The sequence below is a fragment of the Marmota monax genome, unplaced genomic scaffold (genome assembly GCF_021218885.2).
Source record: "Marmota monax isolate L192 unplaced genomic scaffold, Marmota_monax_Labrador192_F-V1.1 WCK01_AAM20220418_F8-fsc00156, whole genome shotgun sequence".
Classification (NCBI taxonomy): domain Eukaryota; kingdom Metazoa; phylum Chordata; class Mammalia; order Rodentia; family Sciuridae; genus Marmota; species Marmota monax.
Window position 1 is genome coordinate 27760 of NW_026694013.1, and position 20868 is coordinate 48627.

Consider the following 20868-nt stretch of genomic DNA (forward strand, 5'->3'; position numbering starts at 1 on the left):
AGTGGGTCCAGATCCCAGTGACTGGAGACTGGGAGCTACCCAGTCTTTCCTTTTTCTCCTGCCCTTCTTATTTCTAAAGAAGTAGCTATGATTTGGAGGAGGTACAGGAGACACATTTCTTCTTGTGACTGAAATGAAAGCAGTGGGAAAGCTGGTACAGAAAAATGGATTGCAACAAATTAAATGTCAGCTGAGTGAAATTCTCACTCTTAAACCAGGGTCACACTGCTCCCTCCCTTCTCTTTTTTTCCTTTTTTGGTGGTGCTGGGGATTGAACCCAGGGCTTGTGCATGCGAGGTAAGTACTCTACCAACTGAGCAATATCTCCATCCCTCCCTCAGTTTTTATTAAGGAGAAGTTTAAACAATTGGGACAATTTTCCAGGAAATTTAAGGACTAAAGAAAAGAGGTCACACCTTCTGAGAGCCCCAACTCAAAGTAAGGATCCCCATTCAGTTTGCAGAATCAGCTCAGCTTCCCTTTGTGCCCATCAGCAGTTACTTGGCTAAGAGCCCAGGAGTAAGGTCCTCTGAGGGAACGTTCCTGGCAGCTGTGCAACCCAAACACCTTGGCATGTAATACTATAGATTTTCAAAGGCTTTAAAGTGACTCACCTCTCCCAGGACATTCATAGTGCTGTTTTCCACAATCATGGGGATTTCTGGTTTAGCTTAAAAGCAAATAAAACACAGTTAGTGGCACTGAATGAAATCCTACCTGGCCACCAGTGTGTGTATGTGTGTGTTGCGAGAAAGATTTGTCATCCATGAAACAATTATTAAACACCTACTGTGTGGCTGGCAAGATACTAGTGTCTAGGAAATAGACACATTATTTACATTTTTATGAAAAATATAGAAATTAGAATACACTGAGATAAGTGCAATGATTGAGAACATGTAGAACTTGAAGAAAACTTTTAAGAAAATCTTCATTTTTTTTTTTTTTTTGGTGCTGGGAATTGAACCCAAGGCTTCGTGAATGTGAGGCAAGCATTCTACCAACTGAGTTATATCCCCAGCTCCTAAGAAAAGCTTCTAACCCAGCCTTGGTGGTTAAGAGTTTTTTGGAAGATGCACCTTGTAACTGATACTTGAGTGATGATCAGTGTTGGATCACGTGAGACTGGGAATGTGCAGGAGTGGAAGCATAGCCAGTGGGGGAGAGAGAAGAATTCTACAAGTCCAAAGGCCAAGGGGTAAAGGGTAGAATATCATTTTCAGGACCACGAAGGGAGCCAGAAAAGCACTTGATACTTGTTTTGTTGCTTGGCACTAGGACATATCTGACATTAGTTAGTGATTCTTCTGTCCTGCTAGGTTGTAAGGGGCTCAAAGCCAGAGCATTTTATCTGTCTCTTCATCTCCAGTACTTTGCACCCAGCACAGAGTAGACACTTTTTTAACATCAGGTTTAACTGAAGTGACTTCAAGTAAGTTCTTCAGTCTAGCAGACAGAGCTTTCTGTGAACCTAAGACCCTAAGACCTGCTACCTCAGATGCTGTGGGCTTGGCTTTTACCTGCACACACTTGGCTCTTGCTGGTCACACCTATGACTCTCTGCCTAAGGATTCATTGGGATTGTGAGAGCACACTCAGTACAACAAAAGGGAAAATTGGAAGGAAGGAGTGAGTGGTGATAGCAGATGGGAAGTTGGTGGATAAATACCTCAATTTTCTTGCTCTCATGTGAGATAATCATTGTATTCATGCTATTGCCCAGAGTTCCCAGTGAGACCTGGCCTACTAAATCCACAATGGTAACTGGCTGAATCATGCATCATGCACATTTTATTATTTTACTTTTCTTCCTAGATTCACTTCCTTATGCCTCCTATTTCCCAACATGACCTCTCAAATAAATTAATTTATTTCAAATCCTGTCTCCATGTTTTCTTTCATGGGAACCCACACCAAGACACACCCTTAAACTCTCTTGGAAGGGAAGATATTTCTGACCTCTTGCCAGCAGAGAAAAAACATGTAGAATGAATGGCCTGAAAAAGAACAATTACTAAAAGATGCAGGGGATTCTCTCTGAGGTGCAGGAAATGAAGTTTTCAGCTAAGAAGTGGGCAAGAGCCAACTTGTGATGATGGAAAGTGACTCTCGGCCAAGGGACTTCAAGCAAAGGGGGAAGGAAAGGAGTTGGCCAGCTTCTGGCCTTTGGTCCATTGAGAATGCAAAGTTGGAAGATGAGGCACCATTTGGGAAGAAGAAATGAGTAATTTAGGGCATGATGAATGGGTGGCGATACATTAAGTATTTATTTCAAGGTTTTCATGTTTTGTGTTTAGCTTATTCAATATGGGGAATCACCAAAGGATGTAGAGTAGGTTTTCAATAAGATTTATGATATAACTCTGGGCTTGGATTACTATAATACATATGCAAAGGATACCCACAAATAGATCAAAGGCTGGATAAGACTGTCCATACACAGCCTAGCCAGCCGACTTACTAAATGGAAATCCATTAAGCAGGAAAGATGCTCATATTTCTAAGCATCTTCTGACAGCAGTTCAAAGAAGAAGCAAGAGAAAAGTAGAGACAGAAAAAGTGGAACCAGATAGGGTGATAGAGTAAGATGTTAAGGAATGAAACTATTCAAGACCAACATGAAAGTATTTTAACGCAACAAAGAGATATAGTACACGGTTTAAATGTTGACAAGGTAATTAGAATATGTTACGGTACAAAAAAAAAAAATATTTGTTAAATGGGGACACAGCTTGCCTAACTTAAAATTGGTGTTCTTCTCACATCCTGGATGGCTGCCTTCATTGTCTTGCCAACAGTCAGGCCAGATGAGGCTGTTTCGTGTTTGTGCTAAAGCAGTCACACCCTGGTATGTGAACAAATAGTGAGAATGATAGATAAGAGAGATGAGCAGTTTGTCTCCAACTCTTCCCTGGGCACTGCTTAGGCTTCTTAAGGAGGCTGATCATGAGGTGGTAGCTGCCTTGCCCACCCAGGTGGAAACCTGGGGAGAGAGGGAAGGGAGCGGCAGGAGGAAAGAGAGGGAACTTCTTTAAGCCAGGAATTTAATCAAACTAAATAAGTCTTGGCTGCTGCTGCTCCCATCTTTGCAGACTGTTTTGTGCTTTCTTCAAAAATGCTCTTTTCTTTTTGGTATCCCATAATAATATGGTAAGATTCTAAATAAAAACAAGTGTATGCAGAGAACTGAGCAATAGTCTAATAGTCAATGCCCTTCGGTTTTATAAACTCATTTTCTCTTTGTTTACTTCATGTTTGAAAACAACTAATTGTCCATCCACATCACTGCTTTTCTTGCTGTCTTTCTTTAAGAATGACTTTTTAAACAAACACAGGATTGGGTGGGGCTGGGGTTGTAGCTCAGTGGTAGAGTGCTTGCCTAGCCTGAGTGAGGCACTGGGTTGGATTCTCAGCACCACATATAAATAAATAAATAAATAAACAAACAAACAAAGGTTATCAATGGATAACTAAAAAATATTTTTTAAAAAACCACAGGTCTTGATTACAAAACTGAAAAAATATACAGAGCCAAGTGCCTCTGTTTTTTTAATATTTCCTTGCAGCACAGGACAAATTAGAATGTTCACATTTTTCTGTTAAAACTGCACCCTGCAGAGTCTCTGCATTTTGAGTGAGGCCACAGTAGATTTCATAGCTCAGCTGTCTTCTCCTGAGAACTCAGGGTCAGAGAGCTAAGCCTGAAGGATCATTTACTGGAAGCACTGACCCTGGCAGGATGGGGTGGGGAATGCTCCTGCTGAGTTTGTCCAGAGCTTTGTTTAGTACCTTCTTTTTCTCATGGTGGCCTTATCTGCAGCAAGCAACTGGGATAATTAGACAACTAAGCAATTGGAGATGTCCAGTATCCTTAGGAAACATTAAGATGTTAAATCAGGTATTAATCAGCAGAAAACTGACCCATATATGGTTTTCTGTATTTTATTCTATTCACTGAATACTTATTTTTTAGCCTTCTTACCCTTGTTCCCACCCCCAGCAAGAATGGTAAAGATCAAGGCAAACAGAGCTTCAGAGGTCACCCCTGGAATGGCTGCAATCCAACATAAGAGGGAACTTCCTATTTAGGGGAAGAGTGATGCAGGGTGGCAGCGAGTAGTCCAGACAGCACAAACCCTTACCAAAAACCTTGACTGTGGTGGAACTCCTCAAGATTTTGCCAGGCCTGAGTCGAACTTGGCAAGAGAACTTCTGACCATCGTCATGGATTTGGACCGGGGAGAGGCAGAGTCTGTGGTCAGCACAGAGCTTCACTCTGTCTTTAAAAGACGTGGAACTGCTGATGTGGTGATCTTGGATGAGAGTTTCCTGAGCTCCATTACCTTCCTGGTGAGAAAAAAGATTACCAGTTATTGTGTTGGCTCCAAATTAGGGGTTTCACAAGAATTAATTAATTTATTTGCTGTAAAATAGATAGGAAAAAATGAAGAATTAAAAATGTCAGGTATTTAATAGGTTATAAGAGAAAATACTATTACACTTAACTTTCAATTGAAACTACTGTCGCCCTCTCCTAACATGAATTGAGACTGCTTTTCTAGTGAGAACTTCCCCTTCACAACCTTCCATAAACTGCACAGATTTGAGGAGGTAAAAAGAGGGAGCTCATAACAGATTCTAATTCTCATTTATGAAGCTTGGAAATATTAATGCAAAAATGTGCTGTGATGACTCTTATCAGTTTTGCTTATTAAGTCAAACATGAATTGGGTGATTACAATCACCCTCTCTTTCCAAAGTTCCTTTAGGAAAGGCATCATTTAACTTAGATCCAGGACTAGAACCAGAAAAAGAGAAAAAACAGGGCACAGAATTAAGGAGGAACTCACTTGCAAGACCCTGAGACCAGGACCAGTGAGGGGTACCTCCTTAAATTCATTCTTTAGCCACTCTTCACTTATTTTCCTCATCCCAGTCATGGTCCTAGTCCAGTTGCCCTTATTTCTCTACTTGTGCTAGCTTTGAAGAGGATACAGGAAGAGCGGCTATATAGATAGGAGAGGTCAGAGTCTTTTTGGAGTACTTGATTCCTCTATTCCATATCCTGTCTTGGGTCTGTGAAGAAAAACTCCCATTACGGTTTCCCTACACAGAATTTCTTTGAACAAGCTTCCAGGGGTATCACAGGTTTGGCCAATGTCAGTAAATGGGCCTACTAACTGTCCTGTCTCTTGAGGGGAACAAGGAGAGAGGAAGGATTAAGTGCTCAGACCTCATTAGTGTAATTCAGCCTCCTCAAGCAGCTTTGAAATCTCTGAAGCACAAGCTCCTTCTCCAGAGATTCTAATTCAATTTGCATGGTCTCAGGCTGGGGCATATTTTTAGGATGCTCAGGGGAGTTCGGGCTGAGAACCACTGGCCTAACTCTAAACAACACATGAATCCTAGTTAACAGGGGAAATGGAAGGAGGAAAAATGGAGAAAGGTCAATAGGAATGCATTTGATGGGGAAATGCTGCAAAGATCTCTGACTTGGAACCTCTAGTTTAAAAATGATATAGAAACTGGGTGTGGTGGTCTGTGCCTGTAGTTCCAGCTACTTGTAAGTCTGAGGCAGGAGGGTCACCTGAGCAAAAGAGGCCCTGTTCAGATTTTTAAAAAAGGAGGGAGGGAGCGAGGGAGGGAGGGAGGGAGAGAGAGAGAGAGAGAAGAAATAATGTAAGCCAAATGAGCGAGTAAATTAAAGAATGGGCAGACATCTTAGTTTTTATGTGGGTCCAGAATATATCTAGTAGAACCTCTTATATAAGATAGTTCTTTAGCTGAATTTGGCTAGGGTCTTTTATCAACCTTGCATTGCCTGCAAAGACTCACACCCTGCTAAAGCCCACCCCTAAAGCAAATGCGCATACCTTTGGATCTACATAAAGAAGGTCCTACAAGACTGTGCTGCTGTCTTTCTAATGAAGAAAGCCACCAGAAGATCAAAGGGAGCAAGAGTGTAGCCCTGCCAACAAAGGAGAACAAAGGTATTTCCTTCCGCATGACTGATCTGGAGCCAATAGTTAAGGAAGCCGGCTCCCTCTGCAGGCCTTCAGCTTGAGACACGTTTTTACAACCTATCTATGCATAGGACCAGTTTTGTAAGGATTTTAGTTTAAAATGTTCTTGGTTATTTAATATATGACTTGTCATTTGAAACATTTCTGTCTGTCACTCTGTTGGAGGAAGAAGGGTTGTGACAGGCTGAGGTTGAAGACCGGTGAGAGAAACTATTTTTGCCTTTATTATGTAGCAGGGTGTTTATTATGTTCCAGTGATTTAATTTATAGAGAAGATATGAAAAGTAAATAAAACCCAACATATCCAAAGGTTTTGTTTCCTATTGTTCCCCCCTCCCCACCCCCAACCGGGAAGCTGACTGTTGCAGAGAAAGAATTTGTTCCTTCACTGGAAAAGATGGAGTTCAGTTGCAAAGAGCATTCTGTAACCTACAACATAAGGAAATCCTGAGAGATTCTAAAATTTTTAGATATAAAGGGACCATGACAAGAACCTGCATGTGAGTGGCCACCTTCACATAGTGAATAGGAGGAGGAGTGGAAAAAAATACTGAGGCAAATAATGAAATGCATAAAGCTGGGAAACAAAGAAATAATACTACTATGCTATGACCACTGCTAAAATTTTATATTCTCATTAGTTAGAGCTTGAATTTATTTAGTACTTACTGTGTCTAGGCACCATGCAAAGCTTTTCCCTAATTTTATTTGTACTTTTTAAATAACCTGGAATAAATTGAGGTTATGTAACTTAATTAAATAACACATAGGTTACTTAAGTCATAGAATTTCAAAGCAGGGATGCTTAGAACCAGGGACAAATAAGCTTCAAAGAAACATGTATTAGTAAAATCTAAATCATAAAAATAATTTAAAAAACAACCTTTTCTATCTAGAAGGAGAAATTTTTAAAAAAAATTCCAGAAAACCAGACTCCTTTATATAAGTTGTAGATTATAGGAGTGGGGTGGTTTGCTGATTGAAAGAGGGCTTCTTTAATCACCTTTGGTGTTAGGCATCACATAGCATCCCTCAACCTCTTCCTGATAATGTTCTCAGGTAACCTGGTCTGTAGGAAACAGGCTGGTAGGGCTCCTAGTAGGGAGTCTTTACATCTACCTGTTTTTTTCTTTTCTTTTTCCATTCTTCAAGGAAAATTTTTCCCACTTAAAAAAATATTAATAAATATTTCTAAAAATTTATGGGTTTATCCCTTGGCAGATCTTTACATTTTAGGTGGTGATACAGATTTCACTCGTTAATGCACAGAATACACCTATTCTAGTCCTGCCACTTAATAGATCATAAATAATACAAGCTCACTGCTCTCTAGTTTCACCTGTGATCAATTATGATTTCATGAACATGCAGCCCAGGTCTGGCTATATGGAGGAATTTTGGAGAGTCAGTGCTATGGTTTGAATGCTCATGCCAAAAGTTAATCCCCAATGCACTAGTGTTAAGAGGTGACTCCTAATGAAAGGTAAGGAGGTCTCTGTCCTCACAAATGAGTTATTGTTGCTACATCAAGGGCTTGCAGTGGGCTGCGGGTGTAGTTCAGTAGTAGAAAGCTTACCTATCAGGCAAAAGCATTTTGGTTTGACCACCAAAACTGCAGGATGGGGAGAAGGAAAAAGAAAAGGGCTTGAGGGAGAAGGTTCTCTGTCTTCTACTCTTCTGCCATGTGAGGATGCAATTTTCTTCTTTCCAGGAGAATGCAGCCATTCAAGGTGCCATCTTGGAAACAGAGACCAGTTCCTAACCAATGGCACTTTTAGACATCCTAGTCTTCAGAACTCTGAGAGGATAAATTCTGGTTCTTTATAAATTAACCTATCTCGGGTTTTCTGTTATAATTGAAGAAAAAAATTAAGACAATCGTAAAGTCCTGCATTGCTCAATCTGTTATCCTACCACTGTCAACTCTTATACACCTGTCATTGGGGGACATGATGGCCATGAAGACCCAGATACCATAGGCAGATGGGAAAATACTATTCCTTGATCAATCTACATACAGCAAGATCTCAAAACAAATAAGCGTGACTTTAAAAATTTTTGATATTTATTCAGCATGAATTTTCCCTGATTTTTCATTTAAAAACATTACATTAAAATATTTATCTTGATTAACTAGGTTAAAATTTTAATTATTTATTTTAAAAATATACTTTTAGTGATCCCTTAAATTTTGGCATCAAAGTTGAATGCCTAAATCTAGTCCTTAGGTTATACAATGAGTAAGTGGTGAGCCAGGGCTTAAAGACAACTATTCCCCTCCAAAAGTCATGCTTTTAATGACTTTGATATATAAGGCCTCACAAAAGTGTAGAGCGAATTCTTTGCCTTTTCTGCTTGTAGTGAGAAGATGAATAAATTCACAAGAAACAGACAACAAAAATCATGACCCAAAGAAGGGGAATGAATACATGTTATGGTTTAGACATTAAGGGTCCCCCAAAAGCTCATGTGTGAGACAACAGATAGGTTTAGAGGTGAAATGATTAAGTTATAACAGCCTTAACCCAATCTGTTCATTAATCTCCTAATGGGGATTAACCAGGTGGTGACTATAGGCAGGTAGGGTGTGGCTGGAGGAGATGGATCATTGAGGGGCATTACTTGGGAGTATATATTTATGAGCTGAGCTTAGTCTCTCTCTTGGCTTCCTGGCACCATATCCCCAGCTACTTTTCTCCTCCACATCATTCTGCCATGATGTTCTGCCTCACCTAAAGCCCCAAAGAATGGAGCTGGCTATCTATGGATTGAAACCTCTGAAACTGTGAGACCCCAAATAAACTTTATTTCCTCTAATTGTTCTTGTCACAGTATTTTAGTCACAGCACCAAAAAAGCTGACTAAAACAACACATAACTAAATTATGTACAGGAATTTGAAAAAATAATTAGCACAACGAGGACGGGTAAGTGTCATATTGAGTCATGGAAAGCTGCTATTACATGTTTCTTAAAGATCTGACAAATCCTAAAATCATTCACTGAGGCTTTTCAAATTTTGTTCTAGGATCAGAATTTTTAGTCCAGAAGTGGATGTTGGTACTATTTAATTTGGTGATGCTATCTGGTCTCGGGGCTGGCCTGAGCTGCCTGGAGCCAGCTCCCTGTTGGAGCCAGCTGTGTTGACCACAGCATATGGCAGGCTCTGGGTGCTCAGAGCTCACTCCATAACTGCTGTTAAGACTCCATTGATTGCTGCTTCTTTATCTCCAATCTCTTTCCTATCTTCACATTTCCTCCATTTATTGCCCATCCTGTCAGTGCTGACAAAAGGCTGCCTGCAAAATTCTCCACGTCTATTTTCCAGAGCACCAGAAAGATATTTTTTAATCATCTTATTGGTTGTTAACACTTTGTAGTTTGGCTGCCGCACTGTATTTTGGTTGTGGCAAAGACAAACAGGGTCAGCTGCCATCAGCTAATGAGTTTTGTTTTGTTTCTGAATAGCGAAGCTTCCCATAGCATGAGAAACCATTGTCTATAATTTCATTTTGCTTTTTGTTTAATTAAAAATAACACAAATATTAAAGAGGAACATGATGAAAAGATGCATTTGCAGTTAAAATTATAAATATATGTAAGCATCTAGGATTTAGTTATGTGCCTTTATTGCTAATATTGAACTCATTGGATTTCAAACAACCTGTCTTTCTTTTCATGATTTCAAAGAAATTTCAAGATTTCAAAGAAATACACTGACTTTGGGTACACATATGCCCTCAACACCTTCCCCATGTGTACCACCAACCTGTTGGTAACAGGTCCCAGGATTTTGGGTCAGTATATGCCTATCTTTTGCCACTCAACTGTTCTTTAATTATCCAGCTCAAACATGACCTTTTCTAACAAGATTTCACAGGTTCTTCTAGGCAGAATCAAACTCTCTTCCCCCGATACAGATATGTTTTACATTTTATTAAAAGTGTGTGTCATGGTAGAGAATATGTCCAATATAATTTTGTTATCCCTGAAGGATCTAACATTCAAAGTAGGTTCACATATGTTTACTGGATTAAATTAAAATTTATACTGTGGGAAATCAGGATGACAGTTTGGAATGAAAATGGAATATTATAGTGTATTAAGAAACTCTGAGAATCAGCCTGAAGAATTTCCCTTGTGCCCAGTACAGAAAGTGGGAAAGATATCTACCAACTGCAACCCATCTAAACATGCATATTCTATATTTTCTTATAGATCACCCCACCATTCACATAGGTCCCCAGTTTCCACTGAAGCCTCACCCTTTTGGGTTTAATCAAGTAACTAAAGCATCCCATGATAGTTTAGTGTTAGATACACTATGATGCCTGTTTATTTCAGTGTAGTCACCATCCTGAAATTTTAGCTTTCCAAAATGCAAAGAAGTTGCTCCATTTAGCACAGACCTAGCAGGGGATCAGGTACATATAGCAAATAGGTTTTCTTAATGATGTTGAGAATTCGAATACTAACTTGTCCCATGAGGGTCATAATTGAGTTAATTAGATTTTATAAAATTCAATGTGCAAGAAGACACAACTCTTTTCTTCTAGTGACCTACATAATTTGAATTTGTAGAATTGTCCCAGGATTTAACAAAGCATGTGCGGACAGCTTCCCAGAGCAATACTGTGTTCAGAGCAGCAGATTTCTGCCCTCCTGACCTCATCTTCATCATTTCTACTTTTGACCCTTAATTCAAAGCCATATTCTTTTGTTTATAAGAACCATTGGCTTATCAATATGATCATTATTTCTAGTTTAGGAAGAGATCAAAGATCTAAAGTATGGATTAGAGGGACTATTTGTGCTCTCAGAAGACATACAACAGTTATGACACAAGAGCTGCAGGTTTTCCCTAATATAAGGACACTGGGTGTTTTCATATCAGACTTGCTAAATCCCACAATCATCCACAGTTGGGGCACTGATGTCAATCAGAGGAGCAAATAGATTCTGACATTTAAAAAGGGAATGCACAGTAGGAATTTAATCAGCACATTAGCCGGCCCAATGTTTTCTTTGAAAAAAAAAAAGTTTCTTTCAAAAAGCCTCTTCTAGTTGTCTATGCAGTCTTTAAAGCGACAGCGTGTTTAGGATTCACCTACTCACTATGTGACGTTCTGTGCACTTTCTCTGGCCCTCATTTATTCTAAATGTCCTGACAGGATTCAAAGATAATGTCTATATAGTCTTATCAATGATCTAGTTTTTGATACTGAATGACTTGCCACTGATTAACGAACCAAATAGCATGAATTCTATCCATTTAATATGAGGACAATGAATACAGCTGTAGGGAAAGAGGACTGATAGTTATGTCTTGTATATTTGTTAGGCACCTTTGCTCTGGGCACTAGATGTCAAGGATTTTTGAAGTGAGCCATGCAGCTTTCACCCTGGAGAAACTGAGTCACAGGAAAGTGACAGGCTGATAGAAGCCATTGTGTTTGCTTTAGGAAAACAGGCTACACATCCATGAGATATGTCCAGAACCCTACAGTTCAACTTACTGGCCAGCAAAAATCTCTATGGTACAATTTAAACAGACCCCATTGAGAGCAAATTTGTGATAATTAGGTGAGGAATGTTTTGCTGTACTGGTGGAAAATATTAATAATGTAAGCAAGGTACAAACAATGAATTTCCATTACTATCATGTTCGGTGTAGCAGGTGTCTATCCTCATGAGATCATCTCCACCTTTAATCTTTTCCTAACAACTGCATGGTGACATGTTTATAAAGAACAATTCACTGCTACTGATGATAAGGCATAAAGTCTGGGTAGCCTCACCTTTAGGAAATCAAATCCTGTAAAGTAGAAAACTTGGTTTTTGACAGATGACAAAGGTATTATAAATTTTAGGATTTTATGGGAAAATTATTTTAGAATATATTTTTATTGTCAGATTACTGACTATCCAAACTATTTGGATAGGGCAAACTATTGGTAGTTAGTACTTTGAGATCTTTGTGCTGAACAAGTTCATTAATTTGGATTTAGTAGGTCTTTAGAGAAATCTTTTTATACAGAGGGCCTTGTTTCCAAGGAAGTTCACAAAAATGTAGGTAACTTGTACTGTGAATAATCAACCATGTGAATCATAGTATTTTTCAAAAACTGTGCCAGCTTCTACTGTCATGGGAACCTATGTGTTTTATAGAATTTTTAAATTATGTTTTCATTTTGATGATGATCTAAAAAATTAATGTTAAGTCAGTAAACTTTAATAAAGCTTATCATTCTGTATCATCTAAATGAATATCTCATTATATGATTCTTTTCTTTTCTTCCTTTTTGTTTTTTTTGGTATCAGAGATTGAATCCAAGGGTGCTTAACCACTAAACCACATCGCCACCCCTTTTTTATTTTTTGAGGCAGGATCTCACTAGATTGCTTACAGCCTCACTAAGTTGCTGAGGCTGGCTTTTAACTCACCTTCCTGTTGCCTCAGCCTTCTGAGCTTCAGGGATCATAGATAGGTGTGTGCCACCTTATCCAGCATTATATGAGTCTTGATATCATGGTTTATGTCATCTTTATAAGTGTGTTTTTTCCTTGTTATTTGATTAGCAGTTGCATATTGGTTAATAACTGGCTACTAACCAAGTATTGGTTGTATTAATTTGGTTAGCTTAAAGTTAGAATGGCTGATTATTTCATATTTATTACTATCATCATGCTGATTTTGTTTACTTATTTTGAGATAAAACTATGATAATTTCCATTTGAAACTAGAATTTTAGTTTCAAAATTGCATTGTAATTTTTAAAACAAAATGTCATGGTGTTGCAGAATAATATTGCAAACTAGTGATAAAATAACAAAAGCAGACAAAATGTATAAACAGCACATTCATGGGAAGGGTCAGGACCAATTGAATTATGGATCTTTAAGGATAAATATCTGTATACAGGAATTTTATAATATTTCAAGTAGAGAAAAATAGTGGGAGAATTTAGACATCACACAGGATATAATAAGCACCCTAACAAATAACTAACCATGACTACCAATATGATAACTTGGTAAAATTTTTAATTGATGATTTCAAAATAATTTTTTAAAATATCAGTTTATGTTTTAGGATATTCTAGTAAATGGCTTCATCAAAATCACAGACTGGTACTTATTTTTACTCTACACACATTTTTTTTTAGTGTGAAGCAATTTATTAAATAATTTTTATTTGATACATACAATATTATTAAATTATTCAGGGAGTGGAATGAGAGAGTACAAGGTCACTAAATCATTGAGTATCTCTTCCCCAAAAAAATATATAGAAAAAAGGGGTGAAAGAGTAAAAATAAGTTAACTGTTCACTCATCTTCCAGTTTTGCCAGTCTACACACTATTTTTTTTAATTGGAAAAGTACTCATAAAAATAAATATTTTTTGTTTTAAATTAGAAGACTTGGTAATTAGAAGACTTGTAGGACCCTGTGACATTTATAGAGCTGACCACTAACAATTTTGGACACGTGGCCTGTTTCTCTCAGGTACACATTCTACTTACATTTTATAAGTGTTAGATTTTGTGTTCCTGATCTGAAGCAATGCTGTGTATTTTCCAGGACATGGTACTACAGGTTCTGGGGAAAGGGAGTCTATATCTCTACATATGTTATTTGTAAAATAAATATTTGTGAGAGCAGCTCCTGCTGGTTGTGGCTCCTCTCCATAACAACTCTGTTCTCTCTGTAACCATGGTCTGGTATATGGTTTAAAATAGAAATTAACATTTAGAAGTAAATTTCTAAATCCGCTGCATTCATAGACTGGGCGCTCGCCTAGTTAGAGGAAGTCTTAGCGTCCTTCCCTCCCTTTGCCAGCCCTCCCCAACCGCTGGCATAATGAATGTCTTTCATCCAGTATTTCTCTATTATTACTTGCTATTCATTTTACTTCATTAATATTTAAACATCACTGTAGTTATTCACTGAAAAGGGCAACACTTACCACCAACCAGGTAAAGGTGAACTCAGGCGAAATTTCCGAGGAGTTATTTTGAAAGCATGGTATTTCCAGAGTCTGATTTATCTCTATTTCTATTGTGTGATTGCTGCTCCATTCTTTCTGTGTAACTGCAACAAAACACAAGGTGGAAAACACGTGGATCTTTGGCATATAAAGTGCTTTTTATTGACGACACAAAAACAGTCTTAGCATTGAGATTCATCTACCTCTGGGTACACCTGTGCAGTGAAGAGGCAGCCATCGTAGTCTTCACTGCATAAAGTGGTAAGACTGAGGAATGAGAAGCACAGAGTTGCTTATCTGCCCCAAATTACTATGGATTCTGTTAGGGTAGTTTCACTGAGAAACTCCTAATTTGATGTGCTCTTCTGCCTTAGCCCCAAATTGGTGCATTAGTCTTCAGGTTACATTTCCTTAATTAGATAGAATATAAAAACTTTATAACCTAGCTTCAAATTCATATTGTAATTTGTTTTTGAAAATGTTAATAGACATTATTTTTAGAGCAGTTTCAGGTTCAGAGCAAACTTGAGCAGAAAGTACAGAGAGTTCCCATGTACATGTACATGTACCACCACAGTGGTACATATGTTATTAATGAACGTACAAGGATACATCGTTATCACTCAAAGTCCAGAGTTTACATTAGGGTTCACTCTTGGTGTTGTATATTCTATGGATTTTAACAAATATATAATGACATGTTATCTTCCATTTTAGTATCATACAGGGTGGTTTCACTATCTTAAGAATCCTTTGTGCTCTGCCTATTCATCCTTCTCTGTTCCCTAATCCCTGGAAACCACTGATATTTTTACTATCTTTATATCCAACTATCTTTTTAGAGTCTATAAATATTCCTTCAACAATCTGATGATACAGAAAAGTATATAAGAAAACTCTGAGAGGATTTGTCATGAATTATTTTCATTTTAGAAGGTATTATGAGACACATATTTATTCTATAGTCTCTCCTTTCAGGAAAGTTTTATACACAAGCATGTACCCTTATGATTAAGACAGAATCACATCAAAGAATAATTTACAAATGAGAATAAATTATTATCCTAATAACCTAAAAGTCTTACACTTTTATATCTATATAAGCCTTATTTGATGATTTAGCTGCCTAATATAAATTTTTAGAAGTATAATTGGTAGGTAAATGAGTATGAGCATACTCAAGTTCACCAAGTGTATATTTAAAAAGTGAATATTTCTCAATTTAAGAACATTATATTATAACGTTATATTATTCCATATAAAACTTCCAAGAATTATTCCATAATTCTTGGAAGTTCATCTCATTCTAGTCAGAATGGCAATTATCAAGAATACAAGTAACAACAAATGTTGGCAAGGATGTGGGAAAAATGTACATTCATACATTGCTGGTAGAACTGCTAATTGGTGCAACCATTATGAAAAGCAGTATGGAGAGTCCTCAGAAAACTTGAAATGGAATCTGCATTTGACTCAGATATCCCACTCCTTGATTTATACCCTAAGGACTTAAAATCAGCATACTATAGTGAAGCAGCCACATCAATGTTTATAGCAGCTTAATTCTTAATAGCCAAGCTATGGAACCAACCTAGGTGTCCCTCAACGGATGAAACGGATAAAGAAAATGTGGTATATGTACACAATGAAATATTACTCATCCTTAAAGAAGAATGAAATCATGACATCTGCTTGTAAATGGATGGTGCTGGAGAATATCATGCTAAGCAAAATAAGCCAATCCCCAAAACCCAAAGGCTGAATGTTCTATCTGATATGCAGATACAAATTCAGAATAAGGTGGAAGACTAGGGAAAATAGAGGTATTTTGTATTAGGCAGAGGGGAGTGAAGAGAAGGGAGGGGATGTGGGGGTAGGAAGGATAGTAGAATGAATCAGACATTGATACCTTTTGTGCATACATGATTATATGACTAGCGTGATTCTACATCATGTACAACCAGAAGAATGAGAAGTTACTCTGTTTATGTATGATGTGTCAAAAAGGAATTCTAATTAGTGTAACTAATTAGAACAAATAAAAAAATCTATGTCCTAAAAAAAGAATATTATATCTAGCCTTTAGATCTTTGTTATATTTCAATCTTTCACCAAGCCAGCTATTCTCTTTACCAATATTTCTTTCCTCTGTTAATTGAAACTAGGTCTTTGTGATAATTATGCATATCTTCCCTACAGTATTCTAAAACAGTTTTTTTTTTAATTCCTGAAGTTCAAGAGATAGGATCAGTACTCTATTCTCCATAGCTAATTCTAAATGTAATAATTCCTTGACATCTAATGGGGATTGGATTCAGTTTTGGAGTTCCCAGGGGACACCAAAACTTATGGATGCTCAAGTCCCTTATATAAAATGTGTGGGTTTTTTTTTTTTTTTTGCAAATAACCTATGTGCATCCTACCATACAATTTAAATCATCTCTAGATTACTTACAGTACCTAATACAACATAAATAATGTGTAAATAGTTGGTATAGGATACTTTTAGAGAATAATGACAAGAGGAAAGATATCTATACATAATATGGATGCAATTTTTTTTTCTGAATACTTTTTGACCAGTGGTTGGTTGAATATAAAGATGCAAAACCCATGGACTCTAATTCCATAATTTTAAAAAAAGACCCCTCTCCCTTATTGTTCAAAGAATTTATCTATGACATCGCTATTTTTGACATATTTCATACCACCATTATTACTGTTAAATTTTATCCTTGAAATTATTGTAATTGTTTTGCCTAAACTTATTTTAAACAGGAACCAATCTAGACACTGTGAAGTCCATGAGACATACTCAATATTTTAATTATTTTTAATTTAAATTTTTCAAATAACTAAGTATTACATTTTTGAACTTTGGATTCTGAAAATTGGACAATACACACAGCATAACCTTTTATATATAATTGAAAACCCCCCTAAAAACAGAAAAAGTAAACTTAAGTCACACAGAAAATATCTACAAGAAACTAAATAACAACATATCCCCCTTTAATGGGTGGGGACAAAGCACTAGACCAGAATGGTACTAGCAACTTTGCAGAAAGAAACAGGAAAATCAACTATGCCTCTGAAGGACTTTGGAACTAGATAACCATGTCCCCAATCTCCAAGTAACAGATAATCCCTGGAAAGAGAGTCAGACTGATGTGAAAATCATAGTAGAAAAGGAGAAGGGAATTTGGAGGCTCCCCATTATCAGTGTCTTCAAGGGAAACAGGAAAAGGGTTCCCAGTGATGGAGCAAATGAGGCTTCTCAGGATGCAACTTGTGCTGACAAGACATCCTTAGGAGTTGAATCAAACTTAAATCCATCAGGGCTGGGGTTGTGGGCTTAGAGGAAGAGCACTTGCCTAGCATGTGTGAGGCACTGAGTTCAATCCTCAGCACCACATAAAAGTAAAATAAAGATATTGTGTTCACCTACAACTAAAAAATAAAGTTTAACAAAAATTAAATGGATCAGATCCAATAGAAGAGATCAAAGGGGCCATTTAGATTAAAGTGTGAGGAGTATAAGCAAAGGAAGTACAGTCAGAAAGTCCAGTGGCATAGTATTTGTCTTGAAAATATCAGAAAAGGAGGCTCTAAACACACAGAAGATCCTAGAAAAGCTAGCTTGGCCTACATTTCCATGATAATAGTGAAAATGCACTTAACTTAAACATGAACAATAGAAAGGAATGAAGTAGAATCATCTATAAAGCTACTGTAAGATACCAGAAACAGTGATAATCCTAAGTGTAATCCCAGTTACTTGGGAGGCTGAGCCAGGAGGATTGCAAATTTGTAGATGGCCTGGTAATTTAGGTAGACCTTATCCCAAAATAAAAATGGCAGGTAAAGTAGCTCAGTGGTAGAGTGCCACAGTCAATCCATCAATGGATCTCCTATAAGAAATAAAAAAAAAAAAGGTAGAGAACAAAATAACATTCAGAAAACAATGAGAACATATTAGCAGACAAGATCACAAAATAAAGTTATAGCCTTGTCATTCAAAATGAACTAAAATTTAAAAACTGATATGTGCTATGCAAAATCTTTGGAAAGGTCAATCAGTGAGTCCACTGGAAAAAGAATATTTGCAACAGATGGCCGTGTTAGTCAGCTTTCCATTGCTGTGACAAAATAACTGAGAAAAACAACATAGAGGAGGGAAGAGTTATTTTGGATCACTGTTTCAGTTCATAGTCCCTTCACCCCATCTTTGTCGACTTGTGAGGAGGCAGAACTTCATGGCAGGGAAGGTGTGGTGGAGCAAAGTCACTCATCTCATAGAAGCCAGGACCAGAGAAAATAAGCAAGGAAGAGGCCAGGGACTAGATATATCCTTCCATGGTACACCTTCAGTGATCTACTTCTTCCAACTAGGCCCACCTCCTCTAGATTCCACTACCTCCTAATAGTCCATTGAGTTATGAAACTATCAACGGATTAACCCTTTGATGAGATCTGAGCTCTCATTACCCATTACTTTCCTAAAGTCCCATCTTGGAGCATTGCACTGGGGAACCAATCCTTCAAAACAAGTGTCTTTGTCGGACATTCCAGACCTAAACCACAATAATAGATGAAACAACTCAGAAAATGATTGGAAATAGTAATTTTTAAAAATCACTCCAGAAAGGAAGATAAAAGTTGAGAAAAATAAAAACCATAAACACAAAAGTTAATGAATTAGTATAAATGAAAAGATAGAATAAGGGAAATGTCTAAATTAATTAATGATAACTAATTTTTAAAGAAATGAAAAAGATTTGAAGAAAATTTTATGCAAAGATAAATCATATGTATATAGAAGGCACTGAAGGAAAAAATTAAAGCACAGAACAACAAATGATTTCAAAAAATTTTAAATAAGAAATGCCTAAAAAATACATATTAAAAGATTTTATCTCAAAAGTAAGAAACAGAATAAAAAACATTAACCATATTCTTTTGAAAGAATTGAATGAAGTCAACTATGGGGAAAAAATTGGATAGTTGTTAGTTTTTGACTAACAATTCTATGTCAGAAAATAATAAAGTAACATTTAATACACTCAAGGAAAGAAAATGTGAGTCAAAGATTTTAAATTTAGCAAAATTAACCTCTTAATGTATTGACTACAGAAAAATGTGAGGATCATACAAGACTCAGGGAAATATTGCTTCTTTGGGTACTTCCTAAGGATTCTTTAATAGAATACACTTTCCATTGAAGAGGCTTTACATAAAGGCTGGTGATAAGTGTTGATCATGCATTTATGTTTAACACTAAGAAAAAATGTTATAAGAAGGGTTGCTTTGGCTATTCTAGATCTCTTAGTTTTCCAAATGAATTTAATGACTGCTTTTTCTATTTCTATGAAGAACATTATTGGAATTTTAAATAGGAACTGCATTAAATCTGTATAGCACCTTTTGTAGTAAGGCCATTTTGACAATATTAATTCTGCCTATCCAAGAACATGGGTGATATTTCCATTTTCTTCTTCAATTTCTTTCTTTAGTGTTCTGTGGTTCTCATTGTAGAGGTCTTTCGCCTATTTTGTTAGGTTGATTTCCAAGTATTTTATTTTATTTATTTTTTTGAGGCTATTATGAATGGGGTAGTTTTCCTTATTTCTCTTTCAGATGATATGTCATTTATATAGTGGTGCCAGGAAAATGGAAATCTATATGCAGCAGAATGAATTGAACCCCTATCTCTCATCCTGCACAAAACTCAATTCAAAGTGGATCAAGGACCTAGGTATTAGAACAGAGACCCTGTGCTTACTAGAAGAAAATGTAGGCCCAACTCTCTATTATGTTGGTGTAAGAACTGACTTCCTCAATAAGACTCCTAAAGTGCAAGAAGTAAAATCAAGAATCAGTAAATGGGATGGTATAAAACTAAAATGCTTCTTCACAGCAAAGGAAACAATCAAGAATATGAACAGAGCATATGGAATGAGAGAAAATCTTTACTACCTGCACCTCAAATAAAGCATTAATCTCCAGAATATACAAAGAACTGAAAAAACTTAACACCAAAAAATAAAATAACCCAATCAATAAATGGGCAAAGGAACTGAACAGGCACTTCACAGAAGAAGACATATGAATGGCTAACAAATATGTGAAAAAATGTTCAACGTCTCTAGCAATTAGACAAACACAAATTAAAACTTTACTGCGATTCTGTCTCACTTCAGTCAGAATGGCAATTATCAAGAATACAAGCAACAAATGTTGGTGAGGATGTGGAGAAAAAGGTACACTCAGACATTACTGTGGGACTGCAAATTGGTGCAACCACTGTGGAAAGCAGTATGGAGATTCTTTTTTTTTGTTATTAGTTACACATGACAGTACAATGATCTTGACATATCATACATTTGAATCAAATGGGGTATAATTTCTCATTATTCTGAGTTCACAGGTTGCAGAATCACATTGGTTATACAGACGTGTATATACATACAGCAATACTAGTGTCTATTTTATTCTGCTGTCCTTCCTATCCCCCCTCCCTCTCCCCTCCCCTCCCATTACTTCTCTCTGCCCAATCTAATGTGACACACTTCTTTTTTTTCTTTCCTCACATCGTCATACATGTATTCTGTATAACAATGAGGGTCTCCTTCCATCTTCCGTGCAATTCCCCTTCTCCCTCCCTTTCCCTCCCACCTCTCTTCCATATTTAGTGGTAATCTTCTTCTCATGCTCTTCCTCCCTATCCCATTTTGAGTCACTCCCTTATATCAGAGAAGACATTCAGCATATGTTTTTTAGGGATTGGCTAACTTCACTTAGCATAATCTGCTGTAATGCTATCCATTTCCCTGCAAATGCCATGATCTTGTTATTTT

At 37.0% G+C, this 20868-nt stretch overlaps 1 protein-coding gene across 1 annotated transcript in view; it reads right to left on the reverse strand.

Moving 5' to 3' along the window:
- Window positions 1–408: 408 nt before the first annotated feature.
- Window positions 409–20868, reverse strand: part of LOC124106435 (T-cell surface protein tactile) — a 34232-nt gene continuing 13772 nt past the window's right edge. Inside the window, exons 3-5 of the mRNA XM_046464049.2 lie at window positions 13991–14115; window positions 4143–4347; window positions 409–670 (exon numbers count right to left, since the gene is read on the reverse strand). Coding sequence (XP_046320005.2) covers window positions 582–670; window positions 4143–4347; window positions 13991–14115 — 419 coding nt within the window. The 3' untranslated portion in view covers window positions 409–581. The remainder of the gene's footprint in view (window positions 671–4142; window positions 4348–13990; window positions 14116–20868) is intronic.